The following is a 20925-nucleotide window of genomic DNA, read 5'->3' on the forward strand; positions in this document are numbered from 1 at the left end:
AGGAACTCAAAAATTGTGCCGTTTTATAGTAACTGATTCATTGGGAACACAGCTATGTCATTGGTTTTCAACCTTGAGTCTGCATCAGGAGGACTTGTGAGAGACCCCACTCCAGGGTTTTTGACTCAGCGGGTCTGGGGGTCGGGTGCAGAAAGTTGCATCTCAAACACATTCCCAGGTGAAGCTGGTGGTGCCGGCCACACTTGGAGAAGCACCTTGCTAAAGGATCAACTGTGGGTGGCAGAGGTATGCCTGTGCAGAAGCAGGAGATCTTGAGGCTGACATGGGGGTGGGGACCAGGGTGAGGAATAGCCTCCTCCAGCCTCCCACTCTTATGCTGGATCCACACAGACACACAGCCCGGAGTGGGATGATGGGAGAACACGCCAGGGCCTCCAGCCGCTAGGTCAGTCCCTGAGGCAGGATATACACAGGCAGGCCAGGCAAGACCAAGGCAGCCTGAAGGTGCAGCCCATGGTGTTCCCTGCCCACGCCAGTGGACAGACCCAGGCGACCTCTTCAGTCTAGGACAGAACCGTCCCCCATGCAGAGAGCTGGACCCTAAGACTGAATGAGATAAAGACTGAGACACAGAGACTTCCCTCGTGGTTCAGTGGCTAAGACTCCACACTCCCATTGCAGGGAGCCTGGGTTTGATCCCTGGTCAAGGAACTAGATCCCACATGACCAACTAAAGGTTTGCCTGTTGCAATGCAGATCGAAAATCCCGCATGTCACAACTAAGACCTGGTGCAGCCAGATAAGTAAAGAAGCAAATGTTAAAAAAAAAAAGCATGACACAGAGGAGGGCTCAGGATGGAGGGAGGGGTCACAGCACCATTTATTGTCCAAAATAGTACACAGACCTGAGGGCCACTCGCCAAACAGAGAAAAATGAGAACAAAACACAGACTCTTTGGAGCCAAGAGAGAAGGAAAACATGGGGCGGGATCTCTCTCCCTACCCTGGGACATCACGTGGAAGCCCAGGGACCCACCTCCTGCCCAGGCTCCTCCGCCATGCTGACACGGGCCAGCTGCTCCCCAAAGAAGTACAAGGGGCAGGAGACCACCAGGCCCGAACCCCAGCTCCAGAGCCACCTGGCTGCCCCCTTGTCCCCAGGCAGAGGCAGAGGACGGGTCGCAGCCCTGGCTCCTCGTGCCACTGCCACTGCCGGCTCTGGGAACAGCCTCCCCAGGGCTGGGAGAGGGGATGGACTCCGCGATGGCAGAGAGCGCTCATGAGCCCAAGGACTTCAAACGTCCCAGAGGAGAGAGGCAGGAGGATTCAGGGAGGGTGAGAGCCTTGGCAAAGGGACCCGAGTAAAGGGACGATTTGGGATCTGTGGGATTTACCCAAAAAATAATATTTAAAAATAATTTTAAGTTGGAAAGTATAAAAACAAGATGAAAATTGCCCCAACCTGCGAGGGAAAACGAACTACTCAATAAATACCGCCCGTGAGGGGAGGGGGGCAGGGTACAGAGCGACCTGGAGCTAGCGCGGCCGGTAGCAGTAGACGCCGTACTGGCGGCTGTGTGGGTCGGGGAAGCCAAAGCTTCGGACCCCAGGCTCCAGGGCCCCACAGTTGGAACGTGGGTGAGCCACAGGGTAGCGGGCACTGCCGTCTGCCAGCCAGCCAGCATCGCAGCGGTCCAGGCCACGGAACTTCCAGGCAGCAAACAGCTGGCCCACCTTCGCGATCTGGGCGCCATCTTCCCGGCAGGCCTCCCTTGCCTCTGCCAGCGTCAGCTTCTCAGGGTGCTCCAGGTAGTACACCTGCCCTGTTGGAGGCAGGGCGTGAGGACAGAGAAGGGAGAGGGCAGCCAGAGAGGGCCTGGGGCAAGGCCAGCCCATGCAGACCCCACCACCCAGCCCCCAAAAGACCTGTTAACTCTCTGCACTTAGGGAGCTGCCACACTATGGAGCGTCTGCAGTGGAGACGTCAGGGGCACCTTCCCAAATCTCAGCCCCTCTCCAAAAGCATCATCCCCCCCAGCCGTGGTACCGGGTTCCCCACAATCAGGTCTGTACTCTGTCCCAGCCCTTTCCTAATTTCACTCTAGGTGGGCGCCCCACCTCTGCTGGACCAATCAAGAGTCTCTCATCTGCTCAGCCATTTATTGAGCACCTACTAAGTGCCAAACTGGGATATGGCACTGAAACGATGTGTTTTTGTTCATGTATCTTCCCATGAAATGAGCTCCTTTGTGAGGGCAGACTGTGTTTTATCTGTCTATGATGACCCAGCACCTAGTAGGCACTCAGGGAATGTTGGATGATTGACTGAACCGATGATCGGTGTGAAGCAGCAGCATCAAGGCACAGGGCTTCAGCTGGAAGTGCCAACAGGGTGGGCAGAGAGGACTGAAGGCCCCCCCAGAGGCTGCCCTTCCACCCGCAGGCCCGTGCTTGGCCAGTCCACTCACCCCTGAGGGCAACCGCGAAGCAGAACACGTCGTAGCGGTGCAGGCGGCGGTGCCGCGGGCCGTAGCTGCGCACGCCGGGGGCCAGCCCCAGGCCTCCGCAGGGGCGCCGGGCCTGCGTGACGGGGTACTGGACCGAGGCGTCCTGCAGCCAGCCCGCGTTGCACCAGTCCAGGCCCTCCTCCCAGGCCCGGAACAGCTGCTCGAAAGAGGCCACCACCGCGTCCTGCTCCTCGCAGGCCTGCTGGGCTTCGTGGAAGTTGAACTTGTAGCGCCCTTGGGGGTGCTGGTAAGGAAAGACCACACCTGGGGAGGGCGGAAAAGGGGGCTTGAATGGGTGGGCAGGGCCCAGTGATGGGACACCCACCTCCACTGAAACAGAGGCTTCCCTCAACACACACACACACACACAGTCCCTCAGAAAAGGTCTACAAACTGTCATCTCCTGTCTGCTGCCCAAGTCCAACGCAGAACCAGTATCTGCTTTACATCTCCCTCCCAGAGCTAGACAGGCGCACAGCAGCACTCAGAAAACTACTAACTTGTTAAAGGAATGAGTCAGTCAAATAATATCCCCAATTACAGACCAGGATTAATACCTAACCCACAGGGCTGTTCCAAGAACCCCACTGCTATGGGCGCAGTATGCCTGCCGAGTCACTCAGTTGACTCTTTGTGACCCCATGGGCTGGAGCCCTCTGGGCTCCTGTCTATTTTTCCAGGCAAGAATCCTGGAGTGAGCTGCCATTTCCATCTCCAGGGGATCTTCCCGACCCAGGGACTAACCTTCGTCCTCTACATCTCCTACATTGCAGGAGGATTCTTTACCACTGAGCCACTGAGGAAGCCCATGGTCTCAATTCAGATGTTTAAATCCTAATGCCCAGGAATTCCCCCTTGCGGTCCAGTGGTTAGGAAATGGTGCTTTCACTGCCAGGGCCCAGGATCGATCCCTGGTCAGGGGACTAAGATCCCGCAAGTCGCACAGCGCAGCTAAGTAAATAAATCCTAATGCCCAATATGATGGTATTAGGAGATGGCGCCTTTGGGAGGTAATTAGGTTATGACGGTGGAGTCCTCATGAATGGGGTTAGTACCCTTAAAAAAGACACCCCAGAGAGTTCCCCCCAAGCCCCTTCCACCGTTGTGAGGACATAGAAGTCTGCGCGACCTGGCACCCTGGTCTGGGACTTCCAGCCTCTAGAACTGTGTGAAATGAATCTGTTGTTCAGAGGTCACCAAGGCTGTTTTGTTACTGCAGCCTGAACTAAGCCACCAGTGAGGAGGTGCTGCCACCTACAGGAGACAGGCGTTGCTGGGCTCTGACTCAGTAGCTGAGACCTCATCGTCTGTGTTAACATTAATATGGAAGCTTCAGAGGAGGATGCAAGAAACTTCCCACGTGTGACAGACGACTTATCTGCATCTAATTTCTCAAACGCCAAAGCAAAGTAAACGTATGGTAACCCATGGACTGGAGTTTAGAGCGTTCCTTCAATCTCCCATCGTGCCTTTCCAGGGACCAGCACAGGGACAGGGGAGAAGGGAAGGGGTTGTTAAATAAAGAAGATTATTTTTGTTTCCTGACTTTATCCAAGAGCAGTGCAATCGTTGGTTCGTTGGTTCTTTCACCTCCAGGGAGAGCTAGGGAGGAGGGAGGAGGGGCAGAGAGACCTGAGGGCTGAAGAACTCTGGAACCGCAGCTGAATGTATTGGATAAGATGGAGTTCATCTGTGTCGGGAGAAGCTCAGGGAGAAGGGGTGGCTTCCAGCCCACTGAGAGCAAGCCATCAAGGGATCTGTTGGGGGGTCGGGTTCCTCCAAGGTCCCTCCTCCAGAGTCCTCTCACCTGGGTCTGCCACCCGAGCAGGTGTCCGTCTCGGCAGGGCTGGGTCGGGGGCACTTCCTTCCTGTGGGAGTGTCACCCACCCTCTCCCCACCTTTCCCCACCCCTCGACTGCAGGCACCAGGGTTCCGCACCTATTTATATTTTTGAAAAGTAAAGATTATGATAATTATAATAATAAAGACATTGGAAGAGATCTATTTCTTTTCTTTTCCCTTCTTTTTCTTAATTTAAAGAGAAGGCAACCATAGTCCAGGATCTACTGAGAAGTTTCTTAGAATGGGGCTGCAGGGACACACTTGATCAAATGACTCTAAATTTATAATCCTGTTTGATTGAAGGCCTGGGACACCACACAGGTGTGATGCTCTATTCTTATATGAGTTATGTGTGTGTGTGTGTGTGTGCACACATATGTGTGTGTGTGTGTGTGTGTGTGTGTGACAGCCAAGAGGTGCTGTGTATGGATCTGTGAGTTGGCACCCTGTCAGAGAGCAGCAACCTGCCAGACTGGGTCACTTTCCAAGTTTGTCTTTGATTACACTGTTTGCTCACACAAGAGGAGTCGATTTATAGAGTGAGTCCAAGAACAGAAGCAAAATCACGATTTATAAGAGGGAAGAAAAAACTGCAGACAGTCTGGGAATGGTGAATCTTGTTTATACATTTTTGGGGTCAAATGGGTTAGCTAGCCACTAGCACAAAGGTCTGGGCATCCTGCCCGTAGTAGGCTGTAGGTTATCAATGAAAACGCTTTCAATTGTTTATGGATTTCCCCAACAGACCTTGGTGGAGGCTGGGCTGTGTGTGCCAGACAGTTACCATCCACTAGCCTCCTGGAAGGTCAGGTTAGTGCCACTCCCTCATCACACTTGCTCAAAGTGTCTGATGTTGGTTGTAGATGGTAAGAGTCTCTGCAATGCAGGAGACCGGGTTCGATGCCTGCTGGGAAGATCCTGGAGAAGGGAATGGCAACCCACCCAGTATTCTTGCCTGGAGAATTCCATTGACAGAGGAGCCTGGCAGCCTATGGACCATGGGGTCACAAAGAGTAGGACAACTGAGGACTAACACTGGTGCTGGTTAGCATGTGCCAGTGTGAGTCTGCTGATGTCTCTTGGGTGTGTACTTGTGTGGTTGAGTGTTTGCTGGTGAGTATTTTTGTGTGCCCAGGTTACCCACAGCCTGGAAAGGATCCGTGGACAAAAGTAGAAGATGCAGCGATGGTCACAGAGTAGGAACTCAAAATTGTGCTGCTTATAGTAACTGATTCATTGGGAACACAGCTATGTCATTGGTTTTCAACCTTGAGTCTGCATCAGAGGACTTGTGAGAGACCACCCAGGGTTTTTGACTCAGCGGGTCTGGGGTCGGGCAGAAAGTTGCATCTCAAACACATTCCCAGGTGAAGCTGGTGGTGCCGCCACACTTGGAGAAGCACCTTGCTAAAGGATCAACTGTGGGTGGCAGAGGTATGCCTGTGCAGAAGCAGGAGATCTTGAGGCTGACATGGGGTGGGGGGACCAGGTAGAATAGCTTCCTCCAGCCTCCCACTCTTATGCTGGATCCACACAGACACACAGCCCGGAGTGGGATGATGGGAGAACACGCCAGGCCCCAGCCGCCAGGTCAGTCCCTGAGGCAGGATATACACAGGCAGGCCAGGCAAGACCAAGGCAGCCTGGAAGGTGCAGCCCATGGTGTTCCCTGCCCACGCCAGTGGACAGACCCAGGCGACCTCTTCAGTCTAGGACAGAACCGTCCCCATGCAGAGAGCTGACCCTAAGACTGAATGAGATGGGGACTGAGACACAGAGACTTCCCTCGTGGTTCAGTGGCTAAGACTCCACACTCCCCATTGCAGGAGCCTGGGTTTGATCCTGGTCAAGGAACTAGATCCCACATGACCAACTAAAGGTTTGCCTGTTGCAATGCAGATCGAAAATCCCATGTCACAACTAAGACCTGGTGCAGCCAGAGGCAGTGTTAGCTAAAATGTTAAAAAAAAAAAGCATGACACAGAGGAGGCTCAGGATGGAGGAGGTCACAGCACCATTTATTGTCCAAAATAGTACACAGACCTGAGGGCCACTCGCCAAACAGAGAAAATGAGAACAAAACACAGACTCTTTGGAGCCAAGAGAGAAGGAAAACATGGGGCGGATCTTCCCTACCCTGGGACATCACGTGGAAGCCCAGGGACCCACCTCCTGCCCAGGCTCCTCCGCCATGCTGACACGGGCCAGCTGCTCCCAAAGAAGTACAAGGGGCAGGAGACCACCAGGCCCAACCCCAGCTCCAGAGCCACCTGGCTGCCCCCTTGTCCCCAGGCAGAGGCAGAGGACGGTCGCAGCCCTGGCTCTCGTGCCACTGCCACTGCCGCTCTGGGAACAGCCTCCCCAGGGCTGGGAGAGGGATGGACTCCATGATGGCAGAGAGCGCCATGAGCCCAAGGACTTCAAACGTCCCAGAGAGAGAGGCAGGAGGATTCAGAGGGTGAGAGCCTTGGCAAAGGGACCCGAGTAAAGGGACGATTTGGGATCTGTGATTTACCCAAAATAATATTTAAAAATAATTTTAAGTTGGAAAGTATAAAAACAAGATGAAATTGGCTCCCAACCTGCGAGGGAAACTAACCACTCAATAACACCGCCTGCGAGGGAGGGCAGGGCACAGAGCGACCTGGGAGCTGGCGCGTCGGTAGCAGATCTGCACTGGCGGCTGTGTGGGTCGGGAAGCCAAAGCTTCGACCTCAGGTCACAAAATTCCATACAGTTGAACCGTGGGTGAGTTTCATACATAGGGGTAGCTGGGCACCGCCGTCGCCAGCCAGCCAGCATCGCAGCGTCCAGGCCACGGAACTTCCAGGCAGCAAACAGTTGCCCACTCACGATCTGGGCGCCTATCTTCCGCAGGCCTCCTGCTCTGCCAGCGCCAGCCAGGGTGCTCCAGGTAGTACACCTGCCCTGTTGGAGGCAGGCGTGAGGACAGAGAAGGGAGAGGGCAGCCAGAGAGGGCCTGGGGCAAGGCCAGCCCATGCAGACCCACCACCCAGCCCCAAAAAGACCTGTTAACTCTCTGCACTTAGGGAGCTGCCACTGTGAGCGCCTGGCAGTGAGACGCCAGGGCACCTTCCAACCAGCCTCCAAAGCATCATCCCCAGCCGTGGTACCGGTTCTGCCAATCAGGTCTGTACCTGTCCCAGCCCTTCCTAATTTCACTTCTAGGTGGGCGCCCCACCCTGGCTGACCCAATCAAGAGTCTCTCATCTGCTCAGCCATTTATTGAAGACCTACTTGCGCCAAATCCGGGATATGGCACTGAAACGATGTGTTTTTGTTCATGTATCTTCCCATGAAATGAGCTCCTTTGTGAGGGCAGACTGTGTTTTATCTGTCTATGATGACCCAGCACCTAGTAGGCACTCAGGAATGTTGGATGATTGACTGAACCGATGATCGCGTGAAGCAGCATCAAGGCACAGGGCTTCAGCTGGAAGTGCCAACAGGGTGGGCAGAGAGGACTGAAGGCCCCCAGAGGCTGCCCTTCCACCAAGAGTCTGCAAGCTGGCCAGTCCACTCACCCCTGAGGGCAACCTCAAGCAGAACACGTCAGAAGGTGTGCAGGCGGCGGTGCCGCTGGTCGTAGCTGCGCGCCGGGCCAGCCCCAGGCTCCTGCGGCGCCGCCCGCGCGGACGGGTACTGGACCGAGCGCCCGCAGCCAGCCTGCTGCAGACCAGTCTGCCAGGCCCTCTCCTCCAGGCTCCGGAACAGCTGTCGTAAAGAGGCCACCACCGCTGCTCTGCTCTCGCAGGCCTGCTGGGCCGTGGTTGAACTTGTAGCGCCCTTGGGGTGCTGGTAAGGAAAGACCACACCTGGGAGGGGCGGAAGGGGCTTGAATGGGTGGGCAGGGCCCAGTGATGGGACACCACCTCCACTGAAACAGAGGCTTCTCAACACACACACACACACACACAGTCCTCAGAAAGGTCTACAACTGTCATCTCCTGTCTGCTGCCCAAGTCCAACGCAGAACCAGTATCTGCTTTACATCTCCTCCCAGAGCTAGACAGTGAGGCCATCCTAGACCCACCAGCCCCCAGCTGACCTGCCCGCCCACCGCAGGCACAATCAAGGGAGCACAGCCAAGACAGAAGAGACAGAGCCCAGCCCAAAACGCTGGCCCATGAAACCATGAGCAAAGTACGCGGCTGTTGTCTTAAACCACTAGGCTTGTTGGGCAGAAGATGCGAACTGGTGGACTTCACTGATGGTCCATGGATGGCAGATGAGAAGTTGCTATGTAGCACAGGGAGGCTATCTCTGGTGCTCTGTGAGAACCTGGAGGGATGGGATGCGGAGAGGGGAGGGAGGCTAGAGACAGAAGGGGTGTGTATAATTATGGCTGATTTGTGTTGTATAGCAGAAACCATGGAGAAGGCAATGGCACCCCACTCCAGCACTCTTGCCTGGAAAATCCCATGGATGGAGGAGCCTGGTGGGCTGCAGACCATGGGACTGAGTGACTTCACTTTCACTTTTCACTTTCATGCACTGGAGAAGGAAATGGCAACCCACTCCAGTGTTCTTGCCTGGAGAATCCCAGGGACGGGGGAGCCTGGCGGGCTTCCGTCTCTGGGGTCGCACAGAGTCGGACACGACTGAAGCGACTTAGCAGCAGCAGCAGCAGCAGCAATATAACACTGTAAAAATGTTTTGTTGTTATTGAGTCGCTCAGTCATGTCCAACTCTTCATGACCCCATGGAAGCAGCACACCAGACTTCCCTGTCCTGTTCACTTTTTAAATATATTTAAAATTTTTTAATGGGGGGAAGAAAGAATCCACCCTTTCACTGCGGTGGCAGTGGGGGGAGGTGGGTTTGATCCATGGTCGGGGAACTAAGATGCCACATGGTTCAGCTAAAAAAAAAAGAAAAGCAAAAGGCAAATTGGTGTAGCTGGCAGCAAGAGCACCTCAGATGGGAGTGTGGGGGGACTCAGATCATCTGAGTCTCCTTCTCTAACACACTGGTCCCAAGAGACCACAGCCTGCCCTTCACTCTGTCCAGCCGTCCACCACGACTCTTCCCAAACACCTAGAGACACAGGTGAGATGAGGCCAGGGCTTAGAGAGGAGACTGCAGTCAGGCTCAGGGGGACAAATAAACTCCGAGCCTAACATGCTCCATAAGAACCAGATTTTTGGGCTAAGGCTGGCCCATCTCTCACTTGAGTCTTCCTATTGGGGCCTCATGGTCTCATGGCCTTAGGTCTGGACTTGAGACCTTAGAGGTACATAGAGAAGGGGAAGGGGTAACCTCAGGAGTAAGCAAGGGATAGACAGGGAGGCTCCTTGCAGAGAATCTCATGCTGAAAAACAGCCATACCTAACGACTTGCCTGTGTCCAAGTTTCTAGGAGGCTCATATGACCTAACAAATGATGCAGAGTAGGTGCATAAAGCTGCTGATAAAAAGTCACCTGGCTTTTCCAGTAACTGGCCTGAAGTGACCTCTAAAAATGGTTTGCTATTCACTTGACCCAGAAAACTGCACAAAATCAAGAGGTTCAAATTTTCATGTTCACTTTAAGAACACTGCTTCCCTGGTGGCTCAGCTGGTAAAGAATCTGCCTGCAATGCAGGAGACCCCAGTTCGATTCCTGGGTTGGGAAGATCCCCTGGAGAAGGGATAGGCTACCCACTCCAGTATTCTTGGGCTTCCCTTGTGGCTCAGCTGGTAAAGAATCCGCCCACATGTGGGAGACCTGGGTTTGATCCCTGAGTTGGGAAGAACCCCTGGAGAAGGGAAAGGCTACCCACTGCAGTATTCTGGCCTGGAGAATTCCATGGACTGTATAGTCCATGGGGTCACAAAAGTTGGTCAGACACAACTAAGCGACTTTCACTTTCTTCTAAGAATGCTCATGAAACCACCCAGGCCATGAAGGGTATGCATATCCGGAAAGCCACCAAGTATCTGAAAGATGTCACTTTAAACATATCGTGAGCCATTCCGTCATTACAATGGTGTTGATAGGTGTTCCCAGGCCAAACAGTGGGGCTGGATGCAGGGTCAGTGGCCCAAGAAGAGTGCTGAGTTTTTATTGCACATGCTCAGAAATGCAGAGTGACTCCAGACTTCAGAGCTTAGATGGAGATTTTCCGGTCGTCAAGCACGTCCAGGTGAACAAAGCCTCTAAAGATGAGGGACAGGACTTACAGAGCTCAGGGTTGGATCAACCCATACCTAAGCTCCCCTGACACATGTAGATGATCCTTACTGAAAAAGGTCAGATTATTCCTAAACCAGAAGAGAAGGCTGCACAGAAGAAAAAGATATCCCCAAAGCAAAAAAAAACAATAATTTATGGCCCTGGGACTTCCCTGGTGGTCCGTGGCTAAGACTTCACACTCCCAGTGCAGGGGGCCTGGGTTCCATCCCTGGTCAGGGAACTAGATCCCACATACCTTAACTAAAGATCCCAAAGTGTCACAACTAAGACTCAGCACAGCCAAATAAACAAATAAATATTTAAAAAGAAACTTACGCCCCGGGGAAGAAATGCCGCAAAAAAAAAAAAAAACGCAAATGAAAGTTTTTTAAAAAGTCACCTTGGGGAGGGAGGAGGGAGGAGGGTTCAGGATGGGGAACACATGTATACCTGTGGCGGATTCATTTCGATGTTTGGCAAAACCAATACAATATTGTAAAGTTTAAAAATAAAATTAAATCAAAAAAAAAAAAAGTCACCTGCCCAAAGCTGCATAGCTAGTAAGTGGCAAAATGGAGAGTCAAACACATCTCCCTAACTCCAAACCCCTTTTCCACTGGGAAGACCTGGGGAAGTCACATTTAAGTGGAATTTTGCAAAACTGGCAGGACTTTGGGGAAAGTATAAAAAGCAAAATTGACCGTGCTACAGTGCATTCAGCTCCACACCCATGGGCTGTTGGTTTAGTTGCTCAGTCATGTCTGACTCTTGCAACCCCATGGGCTGTAGCCTACCAGGCTCCTCTTTCCGTGGGATTCTCCAGGCTGGAATGCTGGAGTGGGTTGCCATTTCCTCCTCCAGGGGATCTTCCCAACCCAGGGATCAAACCTGGGTCTCCCGCATTGCGGGCAGATTCTTTACTGACTGAGCCAGCAAGGAAGCCCTCCATATCTGAGGGGCCAGTAGACATGGAGTAACAGAACCACCCTTCTGCTCATCTTAGCGAGAAGGCTGGACCACTGCACTGGCCCAGATGGGAGCAGGGCTGCTGGCTTCACACCCTGAGCCCCCACCCAACTCGGAACTTGCAGGGGCCAGGAGAGGCCTTCGTCACCTAGCCGAACCAAGAGCCGAGTTAAGAGCAGAGCCAAGAGGCCACCCACCTTCACTGTAGCCGTTGCCCAGGTTCCGGCCGTTGGGACGATTGGAGTAGTAGAAGCCGTTGTAGAAAGGCAGGCCGGAGACACAGCACAGCAGGAGCAGCAGGATCGGGAGCCGCAGGCCCATGGCGTCACACACAGGGCAGCGCCAGGGTGTCCAGACAAGGCTGGGGCCCGGGGCAAACTGGGAGGAGGAAAACAAGCCAGTGAGAGAAGTCTGCAGCGGGGCCCAGGGACCAACTTACTCATTCGTTCAATCAACAGGAATTTAGCAGCTTCCTTTGTGGTTCAGTGGTAAAGAATCTGCCTATCAAGCAGGAGACAAGGGTTCGATCCCTGGGTCTGGAAGATCCCCTGGTTTGTGTGTGTGTGTGTGTGTGTGTGTGTGTGTGTGTGTGTGTGTGTGGCTCAGATGCTAAAGAATCTTCCTGCAATGCAGGAGGCTGGAGTTCAGTCCCTGGGTTGAAAGATCCCTTGGAGAAGGGAACAGCAACCCACTCCTGTATTCTTGCCTGTAGAATTCCACGGACAGAGAAGCCTGGCAGGCTGCAGTCAATGGGGTTGCAGAGTTGGTCACGACTGAAAGACTTTCACTTTCCAACCTTTTTGGCACCAGGGACCTGTTTCAAGGAAGACAATGTTTTCATGGACTAGGGCAGGGTGGTGGTCGGGGTGGTGATGGTTTCAGAATGATTCAAGCACACTACGTTTATTGTGTACTTTATTTTTATTATTATTACATCAGCTCCATCTCGGATGACCAGGCATTAGATCCTGGAGGTTGGGGACCCCTGTGATACAGCAGCTTCGGCACGCTAGGCACCGTTCTCGCGGCCGGACAACAGCGGTGATGAGCAAGATGAGGTCCCTGCTCTCAGAGGACTGCACTCTGCAGGCAAGATGGGCAACAGGCAAGCCGACAAATCCTAAGCAGGAATTTATTGCTGTCATTTTTTTAGTCCCTAAGTCGTGTCAGACTCTTTTGTGACCCCATGTACCGTAGCCTCCTTTCTCCATGGGATTCTCCAGACAAGAATACTGGAGTTGATTTCCATGCCTTCCTCCAGGGGATCTTCCTGGATCAGGGATCAAACCCGTGTCTTCTGCATTGGCAGGCAGATTCTTTACCACTGAGCCACCAGGGAAGCCCAAGCAGGAATTAGGAGGCAGTGAAAAGACTGTAGAAAAAATTAAGCAGGACCATATGACAGTATCACCATTTTCAAACTGCAAAGTTGAATTGGAAAAGTTGTGAGCAGCATTTTAAAATAACATTGAAGAGACCAGACTAGACTAGAAAATATCAGGTGCATTCATGGCTAGTGAGGATGAGTCCTGCACTGCAAAGCTTTTGTTTCAGTCCAGAAACGACTGTGGAGGTAGAGGTTAAAAAAAATTTTTTTTTATGCCATGCTAGAATACTTCTGGGGAGCTCTTACAGTTTAAGTGGACACTCAAATATAATAGGCAGCTGGCCCAAGGGCTATAGATTGTGGATTCAATTTTCTTTGCATTGCATCAAAATATTATGTCTTGATTATTGAGATTTTTGGCATGCATACTCCCCTCCCTCCAATTTTCACATGAGGGGACTTCCCTGGTGGTCCAGTGGTTAAGACTTTACTTTCCAATGTAGGGGGTGTGGGTTTGATCCCTGGTTGGGAAGCTGGGATCCCACATGTCTGGTAGTCAAGAAAACCAAGACATAAAATAGAAGCAGTGTTGTAACAAATTCAGTAGAGACTTTAAAAATGGTTCACATTGAAAAAAAAAAATTGTACATGAGCCTCGTGCCCCACATACCTCCCCCTCATTCCTGCCCTGCTTGTCTGTTTACTGAAATTGCCGTGTGTGTACTCAGTTACTTCAATTGGGTCCAAATCTTTGCAACCCCATGGACTGTGGTCTATTGGGTTCCTCTATCCGTGGGATTCTCCAGACAATAATATTGGAGTGGGTTGCCATTTCCTTCTCCAAGGGATCTTCCCAGCCCAGGGGTCAAGCCCACCATTTCCCGTGGCTCCTGCATTGGCAGGTAGTTTCTTTACCCCTGAGCCGTCATTAGAGAGTCTTTATTGGAAACATCCAGGGTGAATTCTGCTTTCTGCTAAGGCTCTGGCTGAAACTTGGGAGAGGAGGACAGAAGGACCAGTGTCTAGATGCCCTTGGGTGTCAGACTCAGCAGCCTGTCCTTTGTCCCCAAGGCCCTGGGTGCTAGTAGTGGCTTTAGGCAGAGGAGCCACAGGATCAGACCTACATGTTAAAAACATCCCTCCAGCACCTGAATGGAAATCGGACTCTGGGGCAGCGATACCAGAGTTGACAGCAGGCATTTGGAAGTATGAGTATGATCATCAGGCAGCAACGTGGAAAGTACACAGGGTATAATTTAGGGTAGACAAAGCAGAACACAGACTTGCCACTCTGCTATGATTGTGTGTGACCCTAAGAATGCCTGTGTACAGGAACTAGAAGGGGAGGGATACAGCAAAACCAGAGAAAGGGAGAGGAAGGGAGGGGAAAGAAGAAAAGCATTGGCCTGTAAGAGTGGAGGAACATGGAGGAAACATTCTTGTTTTCAGAACAGTTAGGCGCTCTTACTGGAGAAGAAGCAATGATGTGAAGGAAGTTGATGGGAGGGAGCCCCAAAGCCCAGGGAGGGGCTCTTTGCAGGGAACCCAAAGCCCAGACTTGCCCTGTGTGCTGTGCATGACAGGAGGACGCTGTGAGCCCCGCTCCTGTCCAAGACAAATCCCCAGGTGACATCCACAGAGCCTCTTGGTGACTTGGATCTAAGCAGCCTAAGCACAAACAGGAGCTTCCCAGGTGGCTCAGTGATAAAGAATTCACCTGCCAATACAGGAGATGCCAGAGACACAGGTGTGATCCCTGGGTCTAGAGGGTCTAGAAGATCCCCTGGAGGAGGGCATGGCAACCCACTCCAGTATTCTTGCCTGGGAAATCCGGTGGACAGAGGAGCCTGGTAGGCTACAGTCCATAGGGTCGCAAAAGAGTCAGACAGGACTGAACAACTCAACAGCTCAAAACACATGCAACTTTGTAACCAGAGCACTAACAGAAACAAGAGCAATCCTGAAAAAAAAAAAAACCAGCATGTCAATCTGCAGTTTGCAGCTTTCACCCACCACTGGATAAACGCTTCTTCCTTCAGGATGTGGGTTCTTCGGGGCATTGGATTCCAAAAGATACCAGGTTTACCAAAATTAAAAGTCTGACCCAGGGTAGAGTCATCTTCTTAAATGTTTTGTTTTGTTTTTTAACACAGAGGAAATGTCTTTGCAACTTCTTCAGCTGTTTCCCACTTTTTTTTGGCTGTGCTGGGTCTCTTTCCATTGGGCAGGCTTTTCTCTACTTGCGGCACACAGGAGCTTCTCTAGTTGCAGTGGGTGGGCTCACTAGTTGTGATGCACAGGCTTCTCTAGTTGTGGGCTCTCTAGTGGCTGCTCACAGGCTTAGTTGCCCTGAGGTAGTGCTAGTCGCTCAGTCATGTCCAACTCTTTGTGACCCCATGGACTGCAGCCCACCAGGCTCCTCTGTCCATGGAATTTCCCAGGCAAGAATTTGAAGTGGGTTGACATTTCCTTCTCCAGGGGATCTTCCGGACCAAAGGGTCAACCCGAAGGGTCAATCTGAGCAGTATTCTGGCCAGGAGAATTCCATGGCCCTGAGGTATGTGGGATGTAATTCCCCGGCCAGGGATCGAACGTGCGTCCTCTGCATTGGAAGGTGGATTCTTAATCACTGGATCACCAGGGAAGTCCCTGGTTTCTATTTTTATCAGTAGAACTTTAAACTGAGTTCTGTTCAGCAGCTAAACCAGCAGTACAGTGCTCCTCCTTCACCAAATCTCTCGCGTCCTTCAGATGGGATGGCAAGAGTTTGGATACTGAGAGTTTGGGGAATCTGGACAGGGAGGGATGCTGTGTTATTCATATCTATTTGGTTCTTGAGTGCTGACAGTGAATAGCAAGCATTCAAATAGTGAGGGACATCAATAAGAAAGGCACTTTCTGCAGGACTGACAGCATTTATCTTAAGGAATTCACACATTGCTGAGGTTTGCTCTTTAATGGTGAAGAACTCTTTGTTTTGGTCACTTTAATACATTAGTGAGCTGGAAAAAAAAAAATCACCACCAGACCATGTCATACCGACGTTGCTCCCCCAGGGTTCTTACCAGTCATGCATGAAGTAATTCAAGGTTCAGAAACTAAGCCCTGAGCCAAAACAGCTCTTAGTTTCTGGTCTGGGTTTTTCCCCTAGCTCACTAATGAATTGGAATGACCGAAACAAGATGTGTGGATTCCCTGATTTCTGACGACCCATCCTTTGCTTTTCCCAGCCACCACTTGGCTTAGGACCCCTCTGCACATCAGAATAAGCTGAACCCTGACTTGTTAGGAAGATGAGCTACAGCCGGTACCCCGACTGCACCACCGGGCAGCACACGTCTCCCTGACACCAGCAGAGGGCAACCTTGCCCTCCAGGTCTCCATCAGCCTGCTCCAGGAGAGGAATTTGACTTCGGTGCCCCAAGCCCTTTGAAACCTGCGGTTCCCGGAAAGTAGAAGTCCGGAGGTGTTTCCTACCAGCATTCCCAGCCCGCTGGCCCGTGCAGGGCTGTGGGAGAGGGACCAGGGCGCCTCTCGGTCACCTCCTCCTGGGGCAGAGGACAAAAGGCCCTCCGGAGGTCAGCGCTGGGCGTCAAGGTCCAGACCGGGTCACAGGCTGCTGAAGGCCACCCAGCGAGTTGGTGACAGAGCTGGGTCCAAGTGTCCGGCGCTGTTTTTTGTTTTTTCTTTCCGGGCTGCTCAGGAGCCCTAAATTCCTCCCTACAGGATCCCATCTCCCACCCAGGACTTTACTCTCCGCGCGCTCTGGCTGTTCCCTAAGTTAGAAACCCCACTGAAACCAGGCCTGAAACCCACGAGCATCCATTGCGTTTGCCCTGAGAGGGCCAAAGCAGGCCGGCAGAGGACCACCCGCCCGCCGCCTCAGGAGGTGTCCCCAGCCCCTCGCAGTGTTCCCGACACCCTCCCCCGCTCCCACCCCCAACAGAGGAGCATCCAACTGATGCCCCAGGGCAGAACCCGGCGCCTGCGGCGCTGTGCTGGAGGCTGCGGGATAAGTTGCGAAGAGACCCGGTGGGAGAGAGGAGACCCGGGAGGTGGTCTCGGAGGCCACTGGTTTCCCTCTGAATTGGCCTCCTCGCAGACCATGGTCTATGCACAAGGGTCCCACACAAGCCAGCCCACGCCGCGCGCTGCTCTGAACCCGCGGGCGCCCGGGGCGCCCCCGACCGGCGGCGGCGATCACAACCCAACTTGGCCCCGGCCCCGCGGGGCCCGGCTCACTCGTCCTGCCCGCTTTCCCCAACCCCCCGGGAAGCGTGGGGCTGAGAAAGCGGGAAGAGAGGAATTGGTCCATAGGGCGCCCCAGAAGTCCGGCCACCCCTGAGCTACGTACCGTCCCCAGGCGGCTCCTCGACGGCTCAAGCGCTCCGGGCTGCGGGGCTGATCCGGTCGGAGGAAGCAGGCGGACTCGGGGATCTTGAATGGCCAGAAGGGAAGCGGCTGCGGACGAACCCCCGCGCTCCCGCCGGGCCAGCCCCTTAAAGGAACACACGCCCCTTTCCCTCCCTTGGGCTGGGCCCAAACGGAGGAGGTGCGACAGATTTGGGCGGCCTCCAGACTTGCCTGGAGACCACCCCAAATCGGCTGGAGACCACCCCAACCTGCGGAGCATCTGGCAGGCCGCGCGGTGAAGGGAGTGCCCAGGAGTTGAGGCTGTCATATTCAGGGGCGTGGAAGAGGAGCGTTCGCAGAGAGAGGGTCTCATTAGAACGTACCGGTTTACCAAAAGTAACGGGACTAAGCAAGGGGAAGCCCCCCTCACCCTACCTCCACACTGCGGGTGAGCTATGGTGAGGGAGGGCTGACCGCTCTCATCTGCCTTTCGCCCAGAGAAGGCAAAGGGGCGCTGACATCCCTCCTGCCCTAGAGTTTGACCGTCAGGAAATCTACTGCCGGCTAACTCAGCATCAGGGAAGGGGAGTCTGCCCCTAGTAGGTGGGACTAGAGTGAGTAGTCCTGGGGGTGGGAAGGGGGAACACAGGATGGGCAGATGATGCTCCCAGCAGCCTGCAGGGGCGGTCAGTCTTCTGCAGGTTCCTCCAACTGGGGTGACTCGGCTTCAGACTCCTGAGCTGTCAGCACAGCTATCAGGCAGCCACCTCCCAGGACGCCTGTTTGGACTGGGTGTTTAATTTTCCCTCCAGGCCAACAGGAGGCCTGGCCTGGAAGCCCCATTGGTTCCTCAGCAGCCAAGCCTAAGGAGATCTTTCCGCCTTGGCCAAGTGGTCACTGAACCCGGAACCTCTTCCTAAATACACCCTGACAGTATGTGTGTGTGTGATTTGCCAGGAGCATCTCAGAGCACAAAGAGCTGCTGTAGTAGTGTGTGTGTGCTCAGTCGTGTCCAACTCCTGTGACCCCATGGACTGTAGCCCGCCAGGCTCCTCTGTCCATGGGATTCTGCAAGCAAGAATACTGGAGTGGGTAGCCATTCCCTTCTCCACAGTGGATTAAACTGCACCCAAAGTGAATGCCGGCCTGATGGGCAAAAGGGAACCAGTGCAGTTTCCTCCCCAAGGGAGAGCTGTCAGAAGACTGGGTGCAGAATGGATGGGATGGGGAAATGAGTAGGATGCAAGTTACAATTAGGAAACCCTTGCAAGCTCTGGTGACAATGATCCAAGTTTCTGAGGCCCCTGATGAGCCAGGCTTTGCATCAGTGCTTATGTACATTCTCTCCATCCAACCCAAGGCCATGGAGTTGGTCCTCTTATTTCTGCTTTACAGGTAGGAAATGAGGCTTAGAGGGATTTAAGTAAATTGCCCAAGATCACTCAGAGCCAGGATTTGAACCCAGATTCTCCAACTTGGAGGCTTCCCTGGTAGTTCAGATGGTAAAGAATCCGCCTGCAATGCAGGTGACCCAGGTTCAAGCCCCATGTCCGGAAGATCCCCTGGAGAAGGAAATGGCAACCCACTCCAGTATTCTTGCCTGGGAAATCCCATGGACAGAGGAGCCTGGTAGGCTACAGTCCATGGGGTCACAAAGCATCAGACACGACTGAGTGACTAACGCTTTCACTGTTCTCCAACTTGAGGCCTTGTGCTCCTAATCACTCCACTATATTTAAACCAGGAATGAAAAGGTGTCTAGACTCCTGGGAGACGCAGGTCAACAGGTCCCAGTGCTGACAGCCACACACGTAGGGAGAGGGATGGATGGACGTCAGGGAAGATCAGTTTTGTTACAGCAAAGCAAGTTTAACATCCTGGCCAGTGGCAGGGATGGCCAGTAGGTAAAATCTCAGAGGTGGCTCTCAGGACTGCGGTCAGGAATAAAAAACATAATTGGTAGAGGTGATGGTGAAAGCTCTGGAAGTGGAGGGGGCTGCCCAGGAAGAGAAGTCAAGGACAGAAGGGGTCAGGAGGGAAGGGACCCTTATCTAGGGTCCCAGGAGGGGGGGACTTTCAGAAGGCTATGGGCCAACACATCCAAAGCTGCAAAGATGAGCGAAATAAGGGACTGAGAAGTGGCTTAGGCAACTCCAGAGTCACCTTGGGTCTCCTAGGCCAGGTGGAGGTTCGTGACTACTGCCCACCAGTCCACCTGGCCAGCCATCCAGTGAAACTGGCCAGCAAGAAATATCCAATGCCACAGAGGGACAAGTTGACAGACTGGAGTGAAGCTCAGTTTCCCCTTCTGCAAGTGGGACTTCTGGGACTTACTGCAAGTGGAACTTACTGGGGGAACGGAACCATCTCAGAGCAGAGATGCAAGGTGGAAAAGATGCTCAGTCCCCAGGAGAGGCCTGAACAAGTTTGGTGGTAAAATGTGCTCCTAGGAGGGAGTCCTAAAGTCAGTAACGACCCAGAAAGACTCCATACCCAGACCATGCAGCTCCACAGAGGAGAGCTCTGAAATGGGAAGGAACTCCAGCCCCCAAGGATGGGGAACCCCACCCTCCCAGTTCATTCAGAGACCACAGTCTGCGCCTTTTATTTTGTCCCTGCCCAGCCAAGAAGCCCAGCCAAGAAGCTCTAGGGGAGGAGCCACTTCTAGACTAATTTCCCTGATGATGTTCCAACAAAACCACACCCTCCCTTTGGCAGCCACATGGCCAGATCTGCAGCCCAGACGCTGCCTAAATGTGTCAAGGCACACTCCCAAAGTCTGTTCGGTAAAATCCATCTTGGGTCCCAAGACTAAGGGGTGGTCTCATATGCCCCTCTCCCAGGTAGTCAGTCCCTCCTTTATCTGCAGCCCCCCTTCCAGATCACTGGCTTGCAGTGTGCCCCCCTACACAGGAGCCACTTCCTAATGGCCTCCCGCTAAGGGTGGAGAGTGGGAAGAGGGGTACCCCCGGAGTTCCCTCCAAGCCCTGGAGTAAAACTGTCAGTGGCTTCCCAGGACCCAGTGTGCTTGGCCAGCAGCACCTCGCCCCTTTGGCAGAGCCCTGCCACCACCCCCCATCCCACACTGCACCCCACGCTGGGGCCTCCTGCGGCTCTGAAAGCAGCCTAGGTTCACTAAGTTTCTAACAGCTCCTCCAGCCCACCGTTCCAGTGGCAAAGAAAATGGAAACTGCCGAAGGGGAAAACCAGCCGCCTCCGCCTATTTTCCTGGAGCCGGAAAGGAGCAAAGGCAGGCCTGCAGGAAGCCACTGCGCAGGCTCCCAGGGGCCCTCACCTGGCAGCTACTAAGGCCCGGGGCTGCATGGCTCTGAAGCAGAACTATAGAGAAGAGTCCTGACCCCTCCAGTGGGATGCCAGCCCCTGCCCCCAGCAGCCTCCTCCCTCTCTGCAGCCAGGTCAAGTGACACAGAATGCTGGGGCTCAGCGAGGGCTGAGGGCGGGAGTCGCAACCAGCCCAAGTCTAAGCCCATTGAGTGAGTCAAAGTCACGCAGTGGTGTCCAGCTCTTTGCGACCTCATGGGCTATACAGTCCATGGAATTCTCCAGGCCAGAATACTGCAGTGGGTAGCCTTTCCCTTCTCCAGGGGATCTTCCCAACCCAGAGATCAAACCCAGGTCTCCAGCATTGCAGGCAGATTCTTTACCAGCTGAGCCACAAGGGAAGCCCAAGAATACTGGAGTGGGTAGCCTATCCCTTCTCCAGAGGATCTTTCCAACCCAGAAATCGAACCGGGGTCTCCTGCATTGTAGGCGGAAGCCCATTTCGACGGAGCA

The 20925-nt window shown here is 53.5% G+C and overlaps 1 protein-coding gene across 1 annotated transcript; it reads right to left on the reverse strand.

Moving 5' to 3' along the window:
* Positions 1-811: 811 nt before the first annotated feature.
* Positions 812-20813, reverse strand: HAPLN3 (hyaluronan and proteoglycan link protein 3). Its single transcript, XM_070358744.1, has 7 exons — positions 17132-20813; positions 11609-11828; positions 7909-8146; positions 6893-7233; positions 6564-6728; positions 2430-2951; positions 812-1784 (listed from the first exon to the last, which is right to left on the reverse strand). The coding sequence occupies exons 1-7, from the start codon at positions 17501-17503 to the stop codon at positions 1498-1500; spliced, it is 2145 nt and encodes a 714-aa protein (XP_070214845.1). The 5' UTR covers positions 17504-20813; the 3' UTR covers positions 812-1497.
* Between the last annotated feature and the right edge of the window lie 112 nt (positions 20814-20925).

The sequence above is a fragment of the Bos mutus genome, chromosome 21 (genome assembly GCF_027580195.1).
Source record: "Bos mutus isolate GX-2022 chromosome 21, NWIPB_WYAK_1.1, whole genome shotgun sequence".
Classification (NCBI taxonomy): Eukaryota; Metazoa; Chordata; class Mammalia; order Artiodactyla; family Bovidae; genus Bos; species Bos mutus.

Excerpts from the sequence above, each read along its gene's own strand:
- HAPLN3 (XM_070358744.1), bottom strand. The coding sequence starts at position 17,503 with ATGAGACCCTCTCTCTGCGAACGCTCCTCTTCCACGCCCCTGAATATG. Across the intron at positions 7,234-7,908 it reads GCGCGCAGCTACGACCAGCG|GTGTACTACCTGGAGCACCC; the intron begins GCACCGCCGCCT and ends CCAACAGGGCAG. Across the intron at positions 1,785-2,429 it reads CTTCGCGGTTGCCCTCAGGG|GGCAGGTGTACTACCTGGAG; the intron begins GTGAGTGGACTG and ends TGCCTCCAACAG.